Genomic DNA, 22,300 nt, shown 5'->3' on the forward strand with positions numbered 1-22,300 from the left:
ACCCTTTATAACAAGTTTCTCTTATAAAGGCCTCATTTCTCAAATATGTTGAGAACTGAACCAAATTTATAAAAAGAGCTGTTAAGGGCTAAAATTCTAGCTAGTCTGTCTAAAATATCTAATGAGTGGTCGCCAATAAATTATAAGCTTTAGCAAGTTAGACTTTTAAGCATTTATTAAGGAGAATAAGAATTTGGTAAAGAGAGAGAGAAAGGCCTAGATTTCTATCTATTAAAAGGAGAGCACATTTCTAGCTCCCTCCTCTGCCAGCGTCCAGAGGAAAGAGAGAGCCAGACTGAGCGCCAGTCTCTTCCTTCCTCCTCCCACTAGCCCGCGTCACTTCCTGAGTCCTGGTCTTGCCCTCAAAGACCTTCCCTTCATGGGCAGAACTCCTCTACAGTAAGTATCCAGCAGGTGGCGTTATTCCAATCGTTACAGTCCCCCCTGTTGTTCCTCAAGAAACAAAATGTTTCCTTGACGGAACAGTAAAAACAATATGATAACTATTGCTAACTAATAATATGTGAACAACAATATAGAAAAAGAAGAGAGGAAAGTTTTGTCCAGAGGGGCGTTTTTTTTGTCCTCATGAACCGACGCTTTGACATTAGTCTTGCAAAGGGAGGGCCTCTGCAGAGAATACATGTTACAGATGGTGTATATTATAACAGAAAGAGAAAAAAAACAACAAAAACAACAAATCAAAACTGTTCATTTAAAGTCTCTGAAAGTCTTTTCTCAGATGTCCTCTAGGTGTAGTCGTGGAATGGAAGTCTTTTCAGGGGTTGATGTGTGGATACTGGTAATCAGCCAGGAAATTTCCTACAAAATTGAGCTTAATACAACTTTAAAATAGCTTTGTCAATAATCAAATCAAACAATGAAAGTTCTCAAAAACATGTCTAAGGGAATACAGAATCTTAGTTGTTAACACGTGAAACATACAATAAAACAAAAATTGAACCATTCTTTAAAATTACATTATTATTATAGTCCCCCCTTATGGAGAGTAATTGAGAAGACAATTGCTGCGATATTAATTTTTAAAAATAATTTTTTTATCTTTGTTTCATCACTTTTTGCATCATCTGCCTAATTATCCTCATGCCATTATGAGAAATTAAAAAATCTAATATAATTGGTAACAGGTGTCAAGGCCAAATTCAACACTGTATTTATCATGACACCTGAGATAATTATGGGGGTTACCATAAAAGAACAGAGAAATGATGGGATATGAGCATTCCCACACTTGAGCAATATGTACTGCCCATACAGTATGCCAGGCTTAAAATAGGTGGATGGAATATATGTCCATGCCACCGAACATATTGGAAGAAACTGAGTCAGACTTAATCAGATGCATGGGACTGAGATGTCCATGGCATCAGGCATATAGGAGGGAGCATGGAAGCCAGGTGTAGAAGTGAGATGGGTGGGATGAATACTTCCAGCCATCTGTACAATATTGTGGGGGAAAATAAAATAAAATATTAAACCAAGAGAATCCAACCTCAACATTTGTCAAAAGCCGTTCCCTCGGCCATACCTTGACTTCATGCATGTCTCCCCTCATGTGACAGTTCAGTGTCTGCTCTTGCATGTATTCCTCTTGTGATTGGATGGCATCTTGGCCAACTGGCATCTGATAACTCAGAATAAAGGCAATTAATGTCTTAAATGATAAGTTCCCATAATCCAAGTCTCATATGGATTTAAAAATTGAGGATAATAAATGATTGCAAAAAATGTGAATACATCTTGACTCAGAACACAATATATAATTATGCAACAATTTCAAATAATACCCCTTTTTTTTTTACTTAGTATACAATTACTTTTGTGAAAAATCAGAACATACTTAAATACAAGTTAAAGCACAACAGAATCTCAAAGAACTTTTTTTTTTTGAAAAAAGAAAACTTTTACAAATGTTCCCCTCTTTTTTTTTTTTTTTGGGAATATGCTTATCAAAAATAATACTTCTAGAATCAATTTACACTTGCCATGGCAACCAATTTGCCAGGGAAATGCTTTAAAGAGTTTGATCAAATAATCAGTTGAGGAAAAAAAAATAACAAAAACAAACAACTCAGAATATGGGAGCACAATACTCCTAGAATTAACATTGTATTATGAAATCAAAACCATGTTTCAAAATTAGATAGATGAATGAATAGAAGAAAATACACATGGAACAATAAAATACAGTGAAATTCAAACTAAGGAAATCTAAATGAATATGAACTTAATATTAACGAGTATTACAAAATATAAACTTGATCGCATGACTATAAAAAGCTTTTACAAATATTCTCCTTGTTTTAAAAACTAAATATAAAACACAATCTCAAAAGCATGAAAATCTCTATGAAAATAAACCCATACCATTAATTTCAAAATGTATATGTGATAGCATAGAAATCCTATGTAACCTCTGAACTGATATTAATACTCTGAGTGAATTCAGAACACCTTTGATTCCGATATCTAAAATCCCCAATACTCATATCAATACCTTGCTGCTTACTTCTACATTTCTGTAAAATATATACCCTTCCATGGCAAAAGAGGCAGAGTCTTGAACTATGTTGATTGTCATTCTTATTCGGCTTAAGTTTTTCTTCTTTAACCCCTCTATATTGTCTGTCAGCCTTTTCACCATACAAATGCTTTATAAGATTACTAATTAAAGACAAAAGCAGGTTAGCAAAATTATGAACAAAACAAGCATATCTGGAATTTAAAGGGCTTTCTAAGGTTGTCTCAGAAGCACAGCCAGGCTGGGAAAGGGCTGAGCCTGAAGCTGCAAATGCAGGTAGAAAAAGTTGAGCATGCGCATCAGATCTCTGGACTTCCCAGGCAGGGGAAGCTATGGGCTTGGCCATAGGAGGAGTAGAGGGTGGGGTCTGGAGAGGAGGGGAGGGACCAGCACAATTTGAATCAGACTTGATTTTGAACTCAGGCCTGGATTCCTCTTCCCCCACTTTGCCTCCAGGTGCTAGGGAATTAAAAGCTTCTAGAGGGTGGGTCATTGCCTCCAGGCATGCAAAATTAGAGCAACAATTAGTGTTAGAATTGGGAAAAGCTGCAGGAATCTCTTCAGGTTTCTCTGAAAAAGCATGGTTGGGAGAGGGAGAGATATTTCCTTGTGTGAGTAAGTTGCTGGCTCTTTTAACAAAAAGAAAAAGAAAAATAGAAAATCCACAAAAACAAAGCATTAACATGATCTTATCTCCCATTTGTCTGGTTAAACAGACTAAAATCAAAAATAGGATAATTAGGGAGTTTAAAAGGTCCATTCGAAAAAATTCAAAGGAAAAACACAGCCAGTACACCAGTACTTAGCAGTTAAAGGGAGAGGGAGGGGAAATTTCTTACCCAACCAGCAGATCAGAAGAAGACTGAGGGTTAGCTTTCCTCTTCGTGGTCAGCCATCTGTTAAGGGCTAAAATTCTAGCTAGTCTGTCTAAAATATCTAATGAGTGGTCGCCAATAAATTATAAGCTTTAGCAAGTTAGACTTTTAAGCATTTATTAAGGAGAATAAGAATTTGGTAAAGAGAGAGAGAAAGGCCTAGATTTCTATCTATTAAAAGGAGAGCACATTTCTAGCTCCCTCCTCTGCCAGCGTCCAGAGGAAAGAGAGAGCCAGACTGAGCGCCAGTCTCTTCCTTCCTCCTCCCACTAGCCCGCGTCACTTCCTGAGTCCTGGTCTTGCCCTCAAAGACCTTCCCTTCATGGGCAGAACTCCTCTACAGTAAGTATCCAGCAGGTGGCGTTATTCCAATCGTTACAGAGCCATTCCCCAATTGATAAGTGGTCAAAGGATATGAAGAGGCAGTTTTCAGAAAAGAAATCATAGCTATCAATAGTCATATGAAAAAATGTTCAAAGTTATGAATAATGAGAAAAATGCAAATTAAAACAACTCTGAGGTATAACCTCGTACCTATCAAATTGACTAACATGACAGAAAAGGAAAATTACAGTTGTTGGAGAAGATGTGGAATAATAGGTGAGGTACACTAATGCATTGTTTGCATTGTTCATGGAGTTGTAAATTGTCCAACCATTTTGGAGAACAATTTGGAACTGCACCCAAAGGGCTATAAAACTGTACATATCCTGTGACCCAGCAATATCACTACTAGATCTGTGTCACAAAGAGATGAAAAAAGCAGGGAGTGGGGGAAAGGGAGGGAAGGACCTATGTCTACAAAAATATTGATAGCAGATCTTTTTGTGGTGTCAAAGAATTGGAATTGGTGCCCATCAGCTGGAGAATGGCTAAACAAGTTGTGGTATATGATTGTGATGGAATAGTATTGTGTTATAAGAAATAATGGGGGGGGGCAGTTAGGTGGCACAGTGGATAGAGCACTGGCCCTGGATTCAGAAGGACCTGAGTTCAAATCCAGCCTCAGACACTTAACACTTACTAGCTGTGTGACCCTTGGCAAGTCACTTAACCCCAATTGCCTTGTAAAAAACAAACAAACAAACAAACACAAAAAACAAAGAAATAATTAGGGGACTGGGTTCAGGAAAACCTGGGAAGACTTATTCAAACAAACTGATGCAGAGTAAAAGTGAGCAGAAACAAGAGAACATTGCACATACCAGCAGGATTGTAACAATGACCAACTGTGAAAGACTTAGCTAATCTGATCAATATAATGATCCATAATAATTCCAGGGGCAGCTAGGTGGTGCAGTGGATAAAGCACTGGCCCTGGATTCAGGAGTACCTGAGTTCAAATCCGGCCTCGGACACTTGACACTTACGAGCTGTGTGACCCTGGGCAAGTCACTTAACCCCCATTGCCCTGCCAAAAAAACAACAAAACAAACAAAAAAACCCATAATAATTCCAAAGGGATTCATGATTTTTAAAAATACTATCTACTTCCAGAAAGAGAACTGAGAACTCCGAGTACTTTATTTTTCTTGCCTTTTTCTTTTTTGGGCAACATAGCTAATATGGAAATGTTTTGCATGATTTCTCATGTATAATGGGTATCATATTGTTTACCTTCTCGATGAGTGTAGGAGGGGGCAAGAAAAAGGGAGAGAATTTGGATCTCAGAACTTTAAAAATGTAAAAAAAACCAAAACAACAACCTGGGATTGCAAGCTTAACATGAAGTAGTTTACTGTGACAACCAAAAAGCTAACTTGGTGTCAGCTATGTTAAGAAAGACTTAGTATCTGGGACTAGGGAGATGATAGTCCCTATATGCTCTGCCCTTAGACAATATCCAGAGTACAAGATTCAGTTCTGGGGCAGCTAGGTGGCGTAGTGGATAAAGCACTGGCCTTGGATTCAGGAATACCTGAGTTCAAATCCGGCCTCAGACACTTGACACATACTAGCTGTGTGACCCTGGGCAAGTCACTTAACCCCCATAGCGCCCCCCCCCCCAATAAATAAATAAATAAAAATAAGGTTCAGTTCTGAGCACTGCATAGAGAGGTAGACATTGATAAATTGGAGAGTATCCAGATTAGGGCAGCATAGTCTGTCCTAGGGCAGATCTTGAAGCATCATGCCATATGAGGATTGTTTGAAGGAACTCAGGACATTAAACCTAAAGGATACATGTGAGGAAGACATGATTAGCTATTTTTAAGTATTTGAAAGTCCGTCAAGTGAAAGAGGAATTAGATTTACTTTTCTTAGTTTACAGTTCCAAGCAGTGGGTAGCCTGATATAAGGGAAAAAATTCCCAACAATTAGAGATGTCCCATAGTGAACTGCATTGCTTCTTAAGATAGTGGGTTCTTTCTTAATAGAGGCCTTCGAACAATTGCTTGAAGTAGTACAATATGTTGATTTTTCTGTATGTTATAAGAAAGCAAATAATCAGAAATGAGTAGGGCTAGATGGCTTTTGATATTCTCTATGACTGTCAGATTCTGTGAAATATCAGACAATGTTTATTAAGCATAGCAGAATAAAACAGATGCCATTTCTCTAATGCTTCCACAGTAATACAAGTCTAAGGGATCCTAATTATATTTTTCATTTAATTATTCCTTGTCACTCTCCATTCACATTTCTAAAAAAGGTTACCAAAGCACTGCAGTAACTATGACATAGGAGCTTTATGTGGGATTTGTGTGAATCATGCAGAATGGTCAGTGCCAAGTAAAATTGGCAATTGTTTAATTTTATGAACAGTTCAAGATGTTGAATTCATTTTTAAGGGATGCACACACTCATATATATATATAAACTATATGCACACATGTATATATATATATATATATAAAATGTATAAAATTGATCAGTACAATTTAGTATTTGTTTACTATTTGAAAGCCTAAATGTTTCATTTTCCTTTTTTCAATAAACCGTAAAGTGTGCTTTTTCAAACTTGTACCCTTTGTCTCTCTATCCCTTATTTATAATAGGATGTCGTTCAGCAAAATAATACTCTAATAGAAGAGATGTTGTACCTCATTATAATGCTTGTTGGTAAGTTTTTGAACCTATCACAAATATAAATTTGGGTGGGTTTTACAGTTGCACATACCTCAGAAATCTTAATAACACCTGGTGTGTTGCTGAAATTCAATTTGGAAAAGATATTACACTCTTAATCCTTTTCTCCTTCAGTTAGGTGTGATGGAGGATTTGTAAAAGATGGCTCCTTAGAATACTATCAACCTAAAGGGTTCTAAGGTTTGAGAAGATTAAAGGAATAAATGGTAGCACACTAGAAAACAGAAGATTCAAAACACTAGTGCACTACGGTTGTTGCTGAGATTCCTGGGAAGTGATCCAAATGGTTTCTCTTCATCTCTTTGGGAAGCAAAAAAAAATTTCTTGGCAGTGTTAAGGATAATTTGAATTAGTAAACTATGGTTACAAAGGTTTTCTATCCTTCCTTTTTTCCTCTGCTTTCTCTTTCCTTCTGTCTTTCCCCTCATCCTATGCTACTTTAGGTCCCCTATAACATATTTATCTTCCACAGAAAAAGAATTGTAGTTATTGTCGAGGGAGTGAAAAAGGGGAAAATGTGGTGAAAAACAAAGTTTGGTTTGTTGGTGGTGGGTTTTGGTTTGTGTTTTGAGGGGTTTTTTTTGCCACAACATAGTTGGACTTTCCCGTGCTTGCCAAGTAGCAGGTGAAATGAGGAGAGACACTTTAACTGCTATTTTTACCATCTGCCCATTACCTCTACTCCCTTTGCTGCATTCTACCCTCGACTCCCCCGTCCAACCAAGACAACAATCTACAGTTACCTGACATGACTGTGATTCAATATGGTTGAGGTTATTGGCTAAATCTTTCCACCTATTGGTTAAGTCTTTTCACCTATTTTCCAAGTCCAAGCTTCTTTCCTGCCACTTTGTGAACCCAAGAACTCTTTAAACATCTGTTGGTTTTGGTGACAACTGCCAAACAATTCACTTTCCCACTGCAAATGCAGACAAACAGGGATAGAGAAATATAATATAAACAGTTGCTTGAGTTACAATGTAGCTGTATTAAATGTATATGATTATATACTTTTTTCCAATTTAACAGGAGAAAGATTTAGTCCCGGAGTTGGACATGTAAATGCTACAGATGAAATTAAACGTGAGATTATCCATCAGCTCAGTATTAGACCTATGGCTCATAGTGAATTGGTAAAGGCTTTGCCAGAAGATGTAAGTATCTAAAAATTCACAGTCCATAGAGTGACATAGAACTTTATCAGTATCAATTTCCTATTTTTTTCTTAAAGTTTTCCCACACTAAAAATAAAACACATCACTTGAATGGTGCTATAGGGAGCAAATAGAAAGTCCTTAAAGATTTTTGCTTTTTATAATTACTGGGTAATAAAATCTTTTATAATGTAACAAAAAGTTTTTGCATTCTCATTCTCCTATAGTAAGTAGGAACCTGTGAAGGTAGTAAATATACTTTGGTAACTCAAGGAGCAGTGGGATTGGGGGGCCAGGGGTGTGTGTGAAGATTTCACTTCCAAAAATGCAGATTAAAATCCCTCTGTTGACTCAGTGGATGGTTTTACAGAATTGTGGTTGATGAAAAATTAATCATCATAGCATTAGATTGATGAGCCTCTTCAGTCTAACCTGGGCTTATCCTTAGACAACCAAGCATCATTGTCCCATGCTCAAAACTGTTTACATTGATAGAAACTGTCACCTCCAATGAGACACTCAAATGGGATTCTGTCAAGATAGTTTGAAAAATGAATTTTAAATTTCCTTAATACTTTGAATAAGGAATATTTAAAAATCAAACCCCATATTTAGACATACCAGATGCCCTGCATATTGTAATTGGTTTATTGAAATACAGTTTAGATAAAAAATGATAAATTACTCCCAAAAATGTTTCTTTTAAAAATTCATTTTCAAGTTGTGGTGATACATGTAAATGTGTGTATGAAACAATGCATGTAAACCTTAATGTGAGATATATAAATGTCAGTATTATTAATATGGGCTTAGCATTTTCATTTAACCCCTTCCAGGCCTTGATCCCATATGGTAGTGGCATTTGATGCTGTTCTTTGAAATTATATTAAGCTTTGTAAATGTCAGCATACAAGAAGATCTTAAACATTGTGTATGAAGCCTCTGGTCCTATTAACTAGTGATATGAAATACTTCTTTACCTATTATGCCATTCAGGAGAACAAGGAGACGGGAATGGAGAGTGTAATTGAAGCAGTTGCCTGTTTCAAGTGAGTTTTCTAAAGTAATATTATATTTTAAAATTCCATTTTCTGAAGAAAGCTAATTTCAAAGTAAGCAGTGAAGTGTGAAGTTTAATCTCACAGGGCCATATTTTTGTATGATGTCTTCTTGATTGACCCAAAATTCTATTACACACCTTACAAAATTAAATTAAGCCAGCTTCCCATAATAATTTGGGGCTATAAGAAACAGAAATTTTCATTTAAATCAATATGGCTGCCACCATTGAAGCTCACTGAATTACCCAGAATGAGTGGCTTTTTTATATATTGATTACCTTAAAAAAAATAGTGGTTAACTTGAGCGCTATTTCACATGAGTGCTTTGTACTTCTTGAAATATCTATCTTCTCTTTGGCATTCAGCTTTTCTGGCTAGACTGTGTGAACTTCCCTCAGTAATTTTGAATTACCAGATTTTGAGGTTTAGAAAAGTTTCTTAATTGTACTTTATCTACCCTCCAAAATATATCACCATCAATATGTTAAAAAGACCATTGATGGAAAATAATAAAATACTTTTATTTAAAAAAAAAACCATTGATCTGAATGAAGTGGAAGGAAAAAAACCTCCTTTATGTAGAAGGTTGGTAATTTGTTTTCAAAGCTATAGTAAATATAATTCCATTCAAATGAAAAAACATTAACATATCTTGTACTTTAATAATTTTCCTTCAAAATGTATTACAATAAACATTTTTTCTTATGCATTTCCAAGTGTCAGATACTGAATCAAGGGGATACTACATCTTCATCAAAAACAAAGAAATATAGTGCCAGGAAATGCTATGGCATTAGTATCTCCCTTTTAAAAAAATTCTTAGGGGCAGCTAGGTGGTGCAGTGGATAAAGCACCAGCCCTGGATTCAGGAGTACCTGACTTCAAATCCGGCCTCAGACACTTGACACTTACTAGCTGTATGACCCTGGGCAAGTCACTTAACCCCCATTGCCCCGCAAAAAAAACAAAACAAAACAAAAAAAATTCTTAGTGCCTTTTGTACAGTGATTTCTGGAAATTTCTCTCACAAAAATTGAACTTTCCATTGTAACAAAAAGTTCAAAATAATTTTTAAGAAGCATAAATAATTGTCCAAACAATAAAATACATGGTGATTTCCATAAATTAAGGAGAAAGCTTTTGACAAAATTAACTCATATAAAATTCCTTTTAAAAAGTCATTGAGGGGCAGCTAGGTGGCGCAGTGGATAAAGCACCAGCCCTGGATTCAGGAATACCTGAGTTCAAATCCGGCCTCAGACCCTTGACACTTACTAGCTGTGTGACCCTGGGCAAGTCACTTAACCCTCATTGCCTTGCAAAAACAAAACAAACAAAAAAAAGTCATTGAAAGGGCAGCTAGGTAGCGCAGTGAATAAAGCACCAGCCCTGGATTCAGGAGTACCTGAGTTCAAATCTGGCCTCAGACACTTGACACTTACTAACTGTGTGACCCTGGGCAAGTCACTTAACCCTCATTGCCCCACCAAAAAAAAAAAAAAGTCATTGAAAAAGAGAGGATAGGGGCAGCTAGGTGGTGCAGTGGATAAAGCACCAGTTCTGGATTCAGGAGTACCTGAGTTCAAGTCCAGCCTCAGACACTTGACACTTACTAGCTGTGTGACCCTGGGCAAGTCACTTAACCCTCATTGCCTTGCAAAAACAAAACAAACAAAAAAAAGTCATTGAAAGGGCAGCTAGGTAGCGCAGTGAATAAAGCACCAGCCCTGGATTCAGGAGTACCTGAGTTCAAATCTGGCCTCAGACACTTGACACTTACTAACTGTGTGACCCTGGGCAAGTCACTTAACCCTCATTGCCCCACCAAAAAAAAAAAAAAGTCATTGAAAAAGAGAGGATAGGGGCAGCTAGGTGGTGCAGTGGATAAAGCACCAGTTCTGGATTCAGGAGTACCTGAGTTCAAGTCCAGCCTCAGACACTTGACACTTACTAGCTGTGTGACCCTGGGCAAGTCACTTAACCCTCATTTCCCTGACCCCCCTAAAAAAAACCCTAGTCATTGAGGGACCCTTTTTTAATGTTATATAAAATACATATATCTAGAACCAAGAGCATCATTTATGATGGAAAACACTAGAAAGACTCCCAGTACATGTAGTTAAAAGTATGACTGTCCCCTTTCTGTACTATTTTTTGACAAAGTTCATAAGGTCATATATCTAGAACTGGAAGGGAGCTTAGAAATCATTTAGTCTGATCTCCTTATATAAAAAATGAAGAACAAAGTCCCAGCAATGTTAAATAGCTTGTAGATAGTATAGGTGGTATAATTGGCGAAGAAAGAATTTGAACTCAAGTCTTATTACTCCCAAGTTCAGCTGTCTAACTTCATGATTCTTTCCAGTGTACTCTGATACTTATATAAATGCTAGCTGTAACAATTAGGCAAGAACAAAATTAAAGGTATAAACATGGGCACAAATGGAGACAAAATTATTCTTATTTTCAGAGACAGGATGTATTCCGAAAACCTCAGAATCAGTGTAAAAACTAATCAAAAGAATTCTTGCGGGGCAGCTAGGTGGCGCAGTGGATAAAGCACTGGCCCTGGAGTCAGGAGTACCTGAGTTCAAATCTGGCCTCAGACACTTAACACTTACTAGCTGTGTGACCCTGGGCAAGTCACTTAACCCCAATTGCCTTACCGAAAAGGGAAAAAAAAAAAGAAAAAGAATTCTTGGCTCAATAAAGTAGCAGATCCAAAATCACTAGCATAATCCAACCCTAACAAAAGTAGGAAGAAAAAATTAGAGAAATTCTTTTCAAAATTAACTGCAAAATACATAAAATATCTGGGAGTCCCACAGATACTAAGCCCCACAAAATTCATAAATAAATATAAAACATTCCACAGAAAAGAAGTCTTAAATAGCAATTAAACATACTTGGTTATACCAGATCAGTAAAATTAAAATGATGATATATAAATTTATTTATAGATTTGGTGCTGTGCTCTTCAGATTATTGAGGGATACTTACTAAAACTAGATATAAAAAATGCAAAATTCATTTGAAGAAATAAAGTCTATTATCTCAATAGAAATAATGGGGAGGAAAGATAGGAATGAAAGGAGAATTGTATTATCAGGCCTCAAACTATATTATAAAGCAATAATCATCAAAACTACTTGGTAGTGGTGAAAGATTGAATTAATGGAAAGACTAGATAAGAGAGCCAGAAGCAATTTTTTTTTTTTTTTGGTGAGGCAGTTGGGGTTAAGTGACTTGCCAAGGGTCACACAGCTAGTAAGTGTTAAGTGTATGAGGCTGGAATTGAACTCAGGTCCTCCTGAATCCAGGGCCGGTGCTCTATCCACTGTGCCACCTAGCTGCCCCTCCAGAAGCAATTTTTTTTAAAAACACCTAACTTAGTATTTGATAAATATGATGCATAAGTTATGTATAAAAAGGACTTCCTGTTTGATAAGAACACCTGGAAAAACTGGAAAAGTCAGAAATTAGGTTTAGATCCTTCTAGATTCTTGAGCTAAGATCAGGGGCTTTGTTCCTTACAAGAATAAATGTAATTTCAAAATTTTAGCAGTAACAATTGATATCATTACTTTTTGTTTATAGGAAACCTGGATTAACAGGACGAGGTCTATATGAACTAAAGCCAGAATGTACTAAAGATTTCAATCTATATTTCTACCACTTTTCAAGGGCAGAGCAATCCAAGGTAATTAGGCAAAAACATATACTCAGATGCTTTCTATTAGCTATTTTTTTAATTCTTTTTTTTCTATTAACTATTTAAAGTCAAATTGTAAGCTGTTATATTTTATATCAGTATATAAAATTTTCAAGATTTATGGTTTGGACATTATTCTTTCTCTTCAGTCTCCTTCACTACATATATCCAATCAGTTGTTAAATCTTGCCATTTCTATTTCTGTATCATCTCTTGCATCTGACCCATTCTCTCTCTACTCACCCAACTATCATCTTAATTCAGACCCTCATCACCTCTCACCTTTATTGTTGCAGTGGTCTCCCTGCCTCAGGTCTCTGCTCACTCCAGTCCATCTTCCTCACAGAAGTAATTTTCTTTTTTTCTTTTTTTAAAATAGTATTTTGGGGCAGCTAGATGGCGCAGTGGATAGAGCACTGGCCCTGGATTCAGGAATACCTGAGTTCAAATCCAGCCTCAGACACTTAACACTTACTAGCTGTGTGACCCTGGGCAAGTCACTTAACCCCAATTGCCTTACTAAAAAAAAAAATAGTATTTTATTCCAATTACATGTGAAGATAGTTTTCTACTTTCATTTTTGTAAGATTTTGAGTTCCAATTTTTCTCCCTCTCTCCCTTCCCTCCCCTCTCCCAAAGCCAGAAAGCAATCTGATAGTCATGTTAAACGTATTTCCACATTAGTCATCTTGTGAGAGAAGAAATCAAAACAAATGGGAAAAACTACAAGAAAGAAGGAACAAAAACAACAAAAGTGAAAATAGTATACTTCAATCTACACTCAGACTCCATAGTTCTTTCTCTGAATGTGGAGAGCATTTTCTATCATGAGTGTTTTGGTGTTGTCTTGGATCACAAGTTCCTCTTTTTAGCTTTTAAATCCCATTATAACCTTTCTCCATCCTCTTTAATGACATTGTGCATTACTCTTCCCTCCCACACTGCTATTTAGCCAAATGGTCTTGATTCTCACAGGTGACACTCCCATCTCTCATCTCTGTGCCATTGGATTATCCATCTTTCTTGCCTGGAATATATTCCTTCCACCAGACAGAATCTATATCTTGTTTCATGGCTCATATCAAAAACTACCTACTACATGAAGCTTCTTCTTAATTCCCCTAACTGCTAGTTCCCTCCCTTCCAGATGGCTATATTTTTTGTACATATTCTCCTTAAGTGACAGTCACGATCTAGCCTGGATCCTCTGACTATGAATTCAATATTCTTCCTGCTTCTTCTAGCTATGGACTATATAAATTCAATAGTTTTCAGTGAGTAGAGCTAAACTTTTCATCTCAGAATTTTTATTTTCTTCTTTGGTGCTAAATTTATTTGAATCTAAACAAGTTTGTTTTAGATATCTTTTCCATACCCCCATTTTTTTTGGTAATAAACATACTTTGAATAATTAAAAATAGATATGTTTAAATGTTCCCACAACTTTTAAATAATATAAAGTTGTTGCTATTGTGCTATAAGAAATTATGAGCAGGCAGATTTCAAAAAAACCTGAAAAGACTTAAATGAACTGATGCTGAGTAAAGTAAGCAGAACCAGGACAAGGTTGTGTGATGATCAAGTATGATAGACTTAGCTCTTCTCAGCAATACAGTGATCCAAAACAATCCCAGAAGACTCATGATGGCATGCAGAAAAAGAACTGTGGAATCTGAATGAGTAGCAAAGCATACTATTTTCACTTTTTTGTTGTTGTTTTTGTTTTTTTCTTTCTTGAGGTTTTTCCCTTTTGTTCTGATTCTTCTTTCACAATGTGACTAATATGGAAATAAGTTTAACATAATTGTACATATATAACCTATAGCAGACTGGTTGCTGTCTTGGGGAGGGAAAGAGAAAAATGTGAAACTCAAAATCTTATAAAAATGAACATTGAGGGGGGCAGCTAGGTAGCACAGTAGATAAAGCACCGGTCCTGGATTCAGGAATAGCTGAGTTCAAATCCGGCCTCAGACACTTGACACTTACTAGCTGTGTGACCCTGGGCAAGTCACTTAACTCCCACTGCCCCGCAAAAAAAAAAAAAAAATGAACATTGAAAACTATCTTTATATGTAACTGGAAAAAATAAAATACTATTAAGACTGGAAAAAGTACATTAATCAATCTTTGTAAGAAGACTATAAATTTGCTCAAGCTAAATGATAATCTTTTGCTGATAATTTGTATGATTGATAATTTGCACAATTGATTGGTCATTAGCTTAGGATTTTCAGGTATTCCTTATAATTGAGGTTTTTTTAATTAATAAAGTATTTTTTTTTCTATTACACGTAAAGATAGTTCTCAACTTTTGTTTATACAAGCTTTACAATTTCAGATTTTTCTCCCTTCCTCCCCTCCCTCCCCCTCCCCTAGACAGCAGGTAATCTGATATAGGTTTTTTATATTTATATATATATATACACATAATAACATATAATTGAGTTTTAATCTAAATATCTTTGATTTTTCTTAGGCTGAAGAAGCTCAAAGGAAATTAAAAAGGCAAAATCGGGAAGATACAGGTAGGTGGACTTTCAAAGAGAGCATCTTTAGTTTTTCTTTTTTATTCAGTAATATTTATTGGATATGTACTGTGTGCAAGTTGTTGGAGATTTGATTCCATTTAAGAAGTATTTATCAAGCATTTTCTATGTGTAAGGTGCTATGATGTGAGCTGGAGATTAAAAACAGTTCCTGCCCTCAAGGACCTTGCATTCTATCGATAGAAAACAACATTTCGATTAAAAGTAAATTCAAAGTAAATTTTGCATAGAAATGGATCAGTAAGGGGCAGCTAGGTGGTGCAGTGGATAGAACACTGGCCCTGGATTCAGGAGGACCTGAGTTCAATTCTGGCCTCAGACATTTGACACTTACTAGCTGTGTGACACTGAGCAAGTCACTTAATCCCAATTGCCTCACCAAAAAAAAAAAAAAGAAAAGAAAAGAAATGGGTCAATAAGAGGGCTAATAACTGACCGAATTAGGAAAGTCCCTGTATAGGAAGTGGCATTTGAGTTGAGCCCAAAAGGAAAGTAGGAATACTGAGGGGGGAGTACATTCTCAATGTGGGAAGTAGAGGAGATAGAATGAAAGCAAATCTGGCACAGATCTGGCCTCCAACAGCCTAGGGTCTAGTAGGATAAATAAGACTTACATAAGTGATTATAGTCACTATATAATCACATACCATGATATAATATTAAACTATGTAAATTCTCAGCAAGGAGAAAATCTTTCTTCTCTGGAAGTAAGGAAAAGCAACATTGAAAGGGGATGTGTGAGGGAAGATAATTTAGACAGAGGAAATTTTTTTTTTTCCCCAAACCAACAAGCATTTTCTTTCCTTCACACTTTCCCCTCCTTGGAATAAAAGAAAAACAAAACCCTTGGTGTTTTTTTTTTAAGTGCATAGTAGAATAAAACAAGTTCCTATATTGTCCATTTCCAAAAATTTATGTCTCATTCTGCATCGAGTCTATCACCTCTTAGAGGGAATTTCAAAGAAGGAAGAGGAGAGCATTTGGGAAATGGTAGGGGTGACCCAATTTTAGACTGAACATGGACTTCAGTGGGGTCAGCAATGAGTCTGGAAAAAGGTTAGAACCAAAGTATGGATTGAGCCAAAAAGTTTATACAACATTCTATAAATAATTAGTCCTTGAAAGTTTTTGATCTGAAGTGTTGGAGGGAATGTGCAGGTGATAAAAACTTTGTTTTCCCAAAATAAATCCGGGCTGCCAGGGCATTAAATGATTAGGTAGCAAGAAGACCAGCTAAGAAAATATTGTATTATCCAGATGAGAATTAATTAGACTCTGAAATAGTATGGAGAAAGATTAGTCTGGAGAAGGAACTAATAATAAATTTGTTTTTCAGCACTTCCACCTCCTGTTTTGCCTCCATTCTGTCCCTTATTTGCAAGTCTGGTTAATATTTTGCAATCCGATGTTATGTTGTGTATCATGGGGACAATACTGCAGTGGGCCGTAGAACATAATGGATATGCTTGGTCAGAGTCCATGCTACAACGGGTAGGTCTGAAGAGATTTTGAAATTTCATTTATTTTTTTCATTTTTAACTGAACAGTCACCATATAATCAGCATTTACAGATGCAAAGTAAAACAGAAAAAGAGGTTTCTACATGAAACCTAATACATAACAGATTTTTAGTATATGATAAGTTCAACATGGAAGTTGTCCGACTTGTCTATATTTCCTTCTGTCCTTCTTTTCTCTTTTGTATGGTTTTTAAAGTATTTCATTGACCCTGTTATGTTTGTTTTGAAAACCTATTTACTAGCTCCCCTCTCCCAATCAAGACATTTTAATAAAGGTTTTAATGCTGTTCTGTTTGTTGTGTTTTCATGTTGTGTGTTTTATAATGTGAATTTCAAATGCTATTTATTATTGTGTGTCTGTCTCAAGAAAAATGTGTTCATGATACATATCTTACTACTATTGTATAAAAGTGAAGTTTCTTTGGTTTAGGATTGTAGCTACCATTTTTAGAACCTATTTGGCAGGAAATCTGCAAAGAAAGAGAAATCACATCTTTATTCCTAAGAAAGGCAAACTGTAAATAAACATGTATATGGAATTTAAAAGAGCTATGTTGGTTCAAGAATTTCATATGGATCTTTTATAAGACTTAAGGGAAAATTTTAAACCCTTTCAAATATTTAGACTGGATTACAGACAAATGCTTAAGAAGATATTTAATAATTTTTCTGATGTTGGTTTAGACCCAGTAGAAGGGTGGGAGTGGGTTCTGTAGCCATGGGCTTAGATGACAGTTGATTCCAGACTCTAGTGATTATTATCAAGTAGCATCTGTACTGACTGTTTAGTACTGGACTTTTTCATGAAGTAGTACCAGTAGCCATTTCATAAGTGATTTTAGGTGACAAAACCAATTGAACAAATAGTTATTAATCATCTACTCTTTGCAAAGCACCAGGTTAGGGGTCTGAATACAAAGACAGAAACTTAACAGTTCCTGCCATCAAGGGACTTGTATTTCTAAATTTAGCTAAGAATTGACCTTTCTATTGTCTTCTTCTTTGAAGTTGAATTGTTTTTCTTTTCTTAAGAATTACTTATTGGAAAAATTACTTTAAAATTTCATTTGAAACCCAATCTATGTCTTTAAAATTCAGCTTTTTTATAGCTTACAATTTGGTCTTTCTTACATTTGAATTATCAGATATTTTCTTCTTAAAAACTTCCATTTTACTTTAGGTCTTACATTTGATTGGAATGGCACTACAAGAGGAAAAACAGCATTTAGAAAATGTCAGTGAAGAGTCTGTAGTGACATTTACTTTCACTCAGAAGATATCAAGTATGTCTCAACTTTACTTATTAATTTTTTTTAACCACAATGTGATTTCATTGCTATGGGGATTTCCCAGTGAGGAACTTCCTTTACCCATGCAGATTAGTACCTTCTCTTTGACCAACAGTATTCCAGAATTGGCTAGTGCCTGGGAGTGACTTGTGACTTGGCCAGGGCCACGTGGCCAGGATAGAGAGAAAGAGAAAGAAAGAAACAATGGGGGAGGAGGGGAGGAGGGGAGGGAGGGAGGAAGGGAGAGAGAGAGGGAGGGGTCACGATCTGGAGTAGAAGCCAACTCTTCATGACTCCAAGGTCAGTTTCTTACCTACTTTGCCTACATTTCTGTAAAGGAAAACTGTATATCTTTTTAATAAACTATGTAATCTCTAGTAATCGATCATAAAAGGCACTAAACGAATTGAGGCTAAGTATTCATTTGCTTACTAAGCATCATTGTGCTATGTGCAATTACAAATCTAGATGTATTTCTTTTATATAAAAATTGCTCAGTACATCCATAAACACAGGAGTGTCTGTTAGACTTTTAGCTCTTTAAGAGCAGGGACTGGTTTGTTTTTCCTTTCTTTGTATTTTCAGTGCTTAGCACAATGCCTGGCACATAGTAGGCAATTGATAAATGCTTGATGATTGACTGGATGACATATGTTTTAAAATCAGTTTATCTTTCAAATCTAATCTATGATTTTAAAATGAAGCTTTAGGGACTTAACTTGTCATGGAGTGGTGGTAATGGGAAGATAGGCACTGTAAGCTCTGATGAAAATGCCAATTTTGGTCCCAGGGAGCAGTTGATGAAACACACTTCCCTCCTCCATAGAGGAGTACAGACTGAGGTGTGGAATGTTAACACAAACCGTTATGAATGGAGTTGGGGGGGGGGTTAGTTTTGCTTTACTATTTTTCTTTCATGGGGAAAAAAACATGGTTTGGGGGATAATATTGGGAAGCAGCTGGGTTGCTATAAACAAGATCAATCAACAAGAATTTGTTTAAGTACCTACTATGTACTAGGCACTGCCCGTTGCCAAGAATTAAAGACAAAAATGAAATAGTCCTTGCTCTGAAGGAGCTTATATTCTATTTTTTTCAAGCTTATATTCTATTGAAGAAGATAACCTGTACACATATGCGTATATACCAAATATGTAGAAAACAAATAGAAAATCATTTCAGGGATAGAGTGAAGTAAGCATGCACTGTAAGCAGAGGAAGACAGCCTGAACAGAGACCTGGGAACCTCATGGAGGAGAAATAGCAAGAAAGCTGTTTTGACTGGACTTTGGAGTGTGTGAAGGGGAATATAATATAATAAGACTGGAAAGCAGTCGAAGACAGATTCTGAAGGGCTTAAAATGCCAAAATAGAGAAATTGGTATTTGAACTTAAAGTTTATAGTACACCACTGGAATTCAGCAGGGCAATGACATATATATATTTAGAGATAGAGCTATATAGATATGTCTGGTCATAACTGTGGAGGATATTGAGGAACATCACTCTTGCATATTTTTTGGAAAATGGATTGGGGGCAGCTAGGTGGTGCAGTGAATAAAGCACCAGTCCTGGATTCGGGAGAACCTGAGTTCAAATCCGGCCTCAGACACTTGAGACTTACTAGCTGTGTGATCCTGGGCAAGTCACTTAACCCTCATTGCCCTGCAAAAAAAAAATAAAAGTTTATAAGTAACTTTGGGAAGAACCATGATTCTTGTGATCTGATTGAAAGCCAGATTACAAGGATAGGGACACTTAGAAGAATCATCAGATTTACCTCATCAGTTGGGCACAGCTTCATCTTCAAGCCCATTTCCATTGATTTGCTCCTACAAGTTTTCAGATGTTGGTGCCCCTTTCATAACCACAGATTAAAGAAGCATAGAATCTGAGTTTGAAGGCATCATAGTGGCTATGTAGTTCAACTCCATACATAAAAAGAATCCCCAGTATAAGATACCCAAAAAGTGATACTGCCTCTGCTTGAAGACCACCAACCTCCTGAGACAGATCTAGTGCAGGCCCTCATCATCTCATGCTCATGCCTGGACTATTGTAATAGCCTGCTAGGGGGCAGCTAGGGGGCACAGTAGATAAAGCACTGACCCTGGAGTCAGGAGGACCTGAGTTCAAATCTGGCCTCAGATACTTGACACTTACTAGCTGTGTGACCCTGGGCAAGTCACTTAACCCTCATTGCCCCACAAAAGAAAGAAAGAAAGAAAGAATTAATAGCCTGCTAGTGGGTCTGCCTGCCTCAAATCTCTGCCCACTTTGGTCTGTCTTCCATTCAGCCACTAAAGTTATTTTCCTGAAGTACAGGTCCAATCATGTCAAACCTCTCCTTCCCCAAAACCCTCCACACGCATTCAATAAATTCCAGTGGTTCTCTATTGCCTTCAGGATCAAATACAAAATGCTTTGTTTGGCATTCAGAATTCTTCATCATCTAGTCCCCTCCTACCTTTCTATTCTTCTTATACCTTACTCCCCAACACATACTCTTTGAACTAGTCTGTTGGTCCCTCATCCCTGGAATGCTCTTCTCCTACTCTGCCTAATGACCTCCTTGGCTTCCTTTAAATCTCAATAAAAACCCCATCTTTTACTGGAATCTTTTCCTTAATCCCTCTTAATTCTAGTGCCTTCCCTGTGTTTAATTATTTCCTGTTTTTCCTTTATATAGTTTGCTTGTATATATTTGTTTGCATGTTGTCTCCTCCATTCAGCTATAAACTCTTTAAGGGCAGAAATTGTCTTTTCTTCTTTTTGTATCCTTAGTGCTTAGCACAGTGCCTAGTATGTAGTAGGCAGATGCATCAACAGATGCAACTTAATTTAACCCTTATATTACAAATATCAAATGAGGCATACAGTAGAAACATGTGCTAAGCAAAATTGTCACCATCATGATGTCCAATACAGTCCAAATAGATCCTCTTATTTGCAGATGACATTTTATTGATTGAAATTACCACAATCCTACTAGGGTACTTCATGATACAAGCTGAAATTCCCTCAAATACTCTTTTTTTTTTGTTTGGTTTTGGTTTGGGTTTGGGGGGGGGGGTTTGGTGGGGCAGTGAGGGTTAAGTGACTTGCCCAAGGTCATACAGCTAGTAAGTGTTAAGTGTCTGAGGCCAGATTTGAACTCAGGTCCTCCTGAATCCAGGGCCTGTGCTTTATCCTCTGTACCATCTAGCTGCCCCCTCCCTCAAATACTCTTAACTCTTAATACATTTCTTCAGTCTCTTCAACTCCCATGAATCCTCTGTTTCTAATTCAGGTACACACAGAGATGGTCTTATCCTTGATCTAGCCAACATCCACACAATTATCCTATTTATATTTTCATGAATTCTAAAATTCCTTTATTTGATCATAATATTTCATTCTTCTCTATCCTTAACCATATTCTTCATCCCATCATGACCTTCCACTCTACCATCCTTCAATACTTTGAGAGCCCATGACCCCGGCACTGGCTGTACTTTCCTTCCTTCCAGTATCAACCACTTGGGAAACCAGTTCAACTCTGCATTATCCTCACTTCTAAAATCCCTTGCCCCTTTTTCATAAAGCCATTCTCATCAAACTCCCAGCCTTGGATTACTCTTACCATTCACCTTGTCTTCTCCCACTCACATGTTCCTGAACAGAAATGGAAGAAGTCATAAAACCATGCTGTAAACAATACATATTTACATTATCTAATCTTACCTGGTCCCTCACTATAGCAAGATAATTCTTCTCTTCCTTCCTAATCAATTTTCTATTCAATTTCCCATAGCAACTTTAACAAAGTTTCTCTCCTCAAGCCTCCCACAGTACTTCCTCCTCCTGATACCCTTTCAGATTATAACACTGCCTCATAACCCCCAGAATGGAGACAATTTGCCACAAACTGTTCCTTCTCACCTCCTTATCTCACATCCCTCTGACATCATCTCCCACCATCTTTTCCTTCACTCCCATCTATCTGCACCTTTGATCTTATCTCTTCCATCAGATTACCCCTTGTATTATCCCCATTCTGTCATCTTTAATCTCTCTTTATCCACTGATTCCTTTCCTAAATATGCCTAAATATCTGCCATCCTTTAGAATAACTCACTAGATCCAGTCATTCCTACATGCTATCATCTTATAACTTTCTTCCTCTTCTTAGCTAAACTCCTTGAAAAATTGTTGCCTGTACTTCCTCCCCTCTCATTCTCCTCTAAACCCCCTGCTACTTAGTTTCCAGAAATATTATCATTTAACTGAAACCACTCTCTTCGACATTACCAATGATCTCTTAATTGCCATATCTAATGGCCTTTTTTTCAGTCCCCATCTTTCTTAACCCTCCTGCAGCATTGGAAACTGTTGACCACCTTCTCTCTTTTCACTGGGTTTTCATGACATTATTCTCTCTTGGTTCTTCTTCTATCTGTCTGACCAATCCTCACTTTACTTTGATGGATTATCAACTGTGTCCCAAAAGGCTTTGTTCTGGGTCCTCT

General features: G+C 36.7%; 1 protein-coding gene across 2 annotated transcripts in view; it reads left to right on the forward strand.

Moving 5' to 3' along the window:
• The window catches only part of UBR2 (ubiquitin protein ligase E3 component n-recognin 2), a 154,402-nt gene that overhangs the window by 98,713 nt on the left and 33,389 nt on the right, over window positions 1-22,300 (forward strand). For both annotated transcript variants that reach the window (XM_044000706.1, XM_044000705.1), the window contains exons 20-26: window positions 6,417-6,480; window positions 7,537-7,661; window positions 8,658-8,710; window positions 12,320-12,422; window positions 14,914-14,962; window positions 16,320-16,474; window positions 17,684-17,786. In XM_044000706.1, the coding sequence (XP_043856641.1) occupies window positions 6,417-6,480; window positions 7,537-7,661; window positions 8,658-8,710; window positions 12,320-12,422; window positions 14,914-14,962; window positions 16,320-16,474; window positions 17,684-17,786 (652 nt within the window). The remainder of the gene's footprint in view (window positions 1-6,416; window positions 6,481-7,536; window positions 7,662-8,657; window positions 8,711-12,319; window positions 12,423-14,913; window positions 14,963-16,319; window positions 16,475-17,683; window positions 17,787-22,300) is intronic.

Source organism: Dromiciops gliroides, chromosome 4, assembly GCF_019393635.1.
Source record: "Dromiciops gliroides isolate mDroGli1 chromosome 4, mDroGli1.pri, whole genome shotgun sequence".
NCBI classification, from domain to species: domain Eukaryota; kingdom Metazoa; phylum Chordata; class Mammalia; order Microbiotheria; family Microbiotheriidae; genus Dromiciops; species Dromiciops gliroides.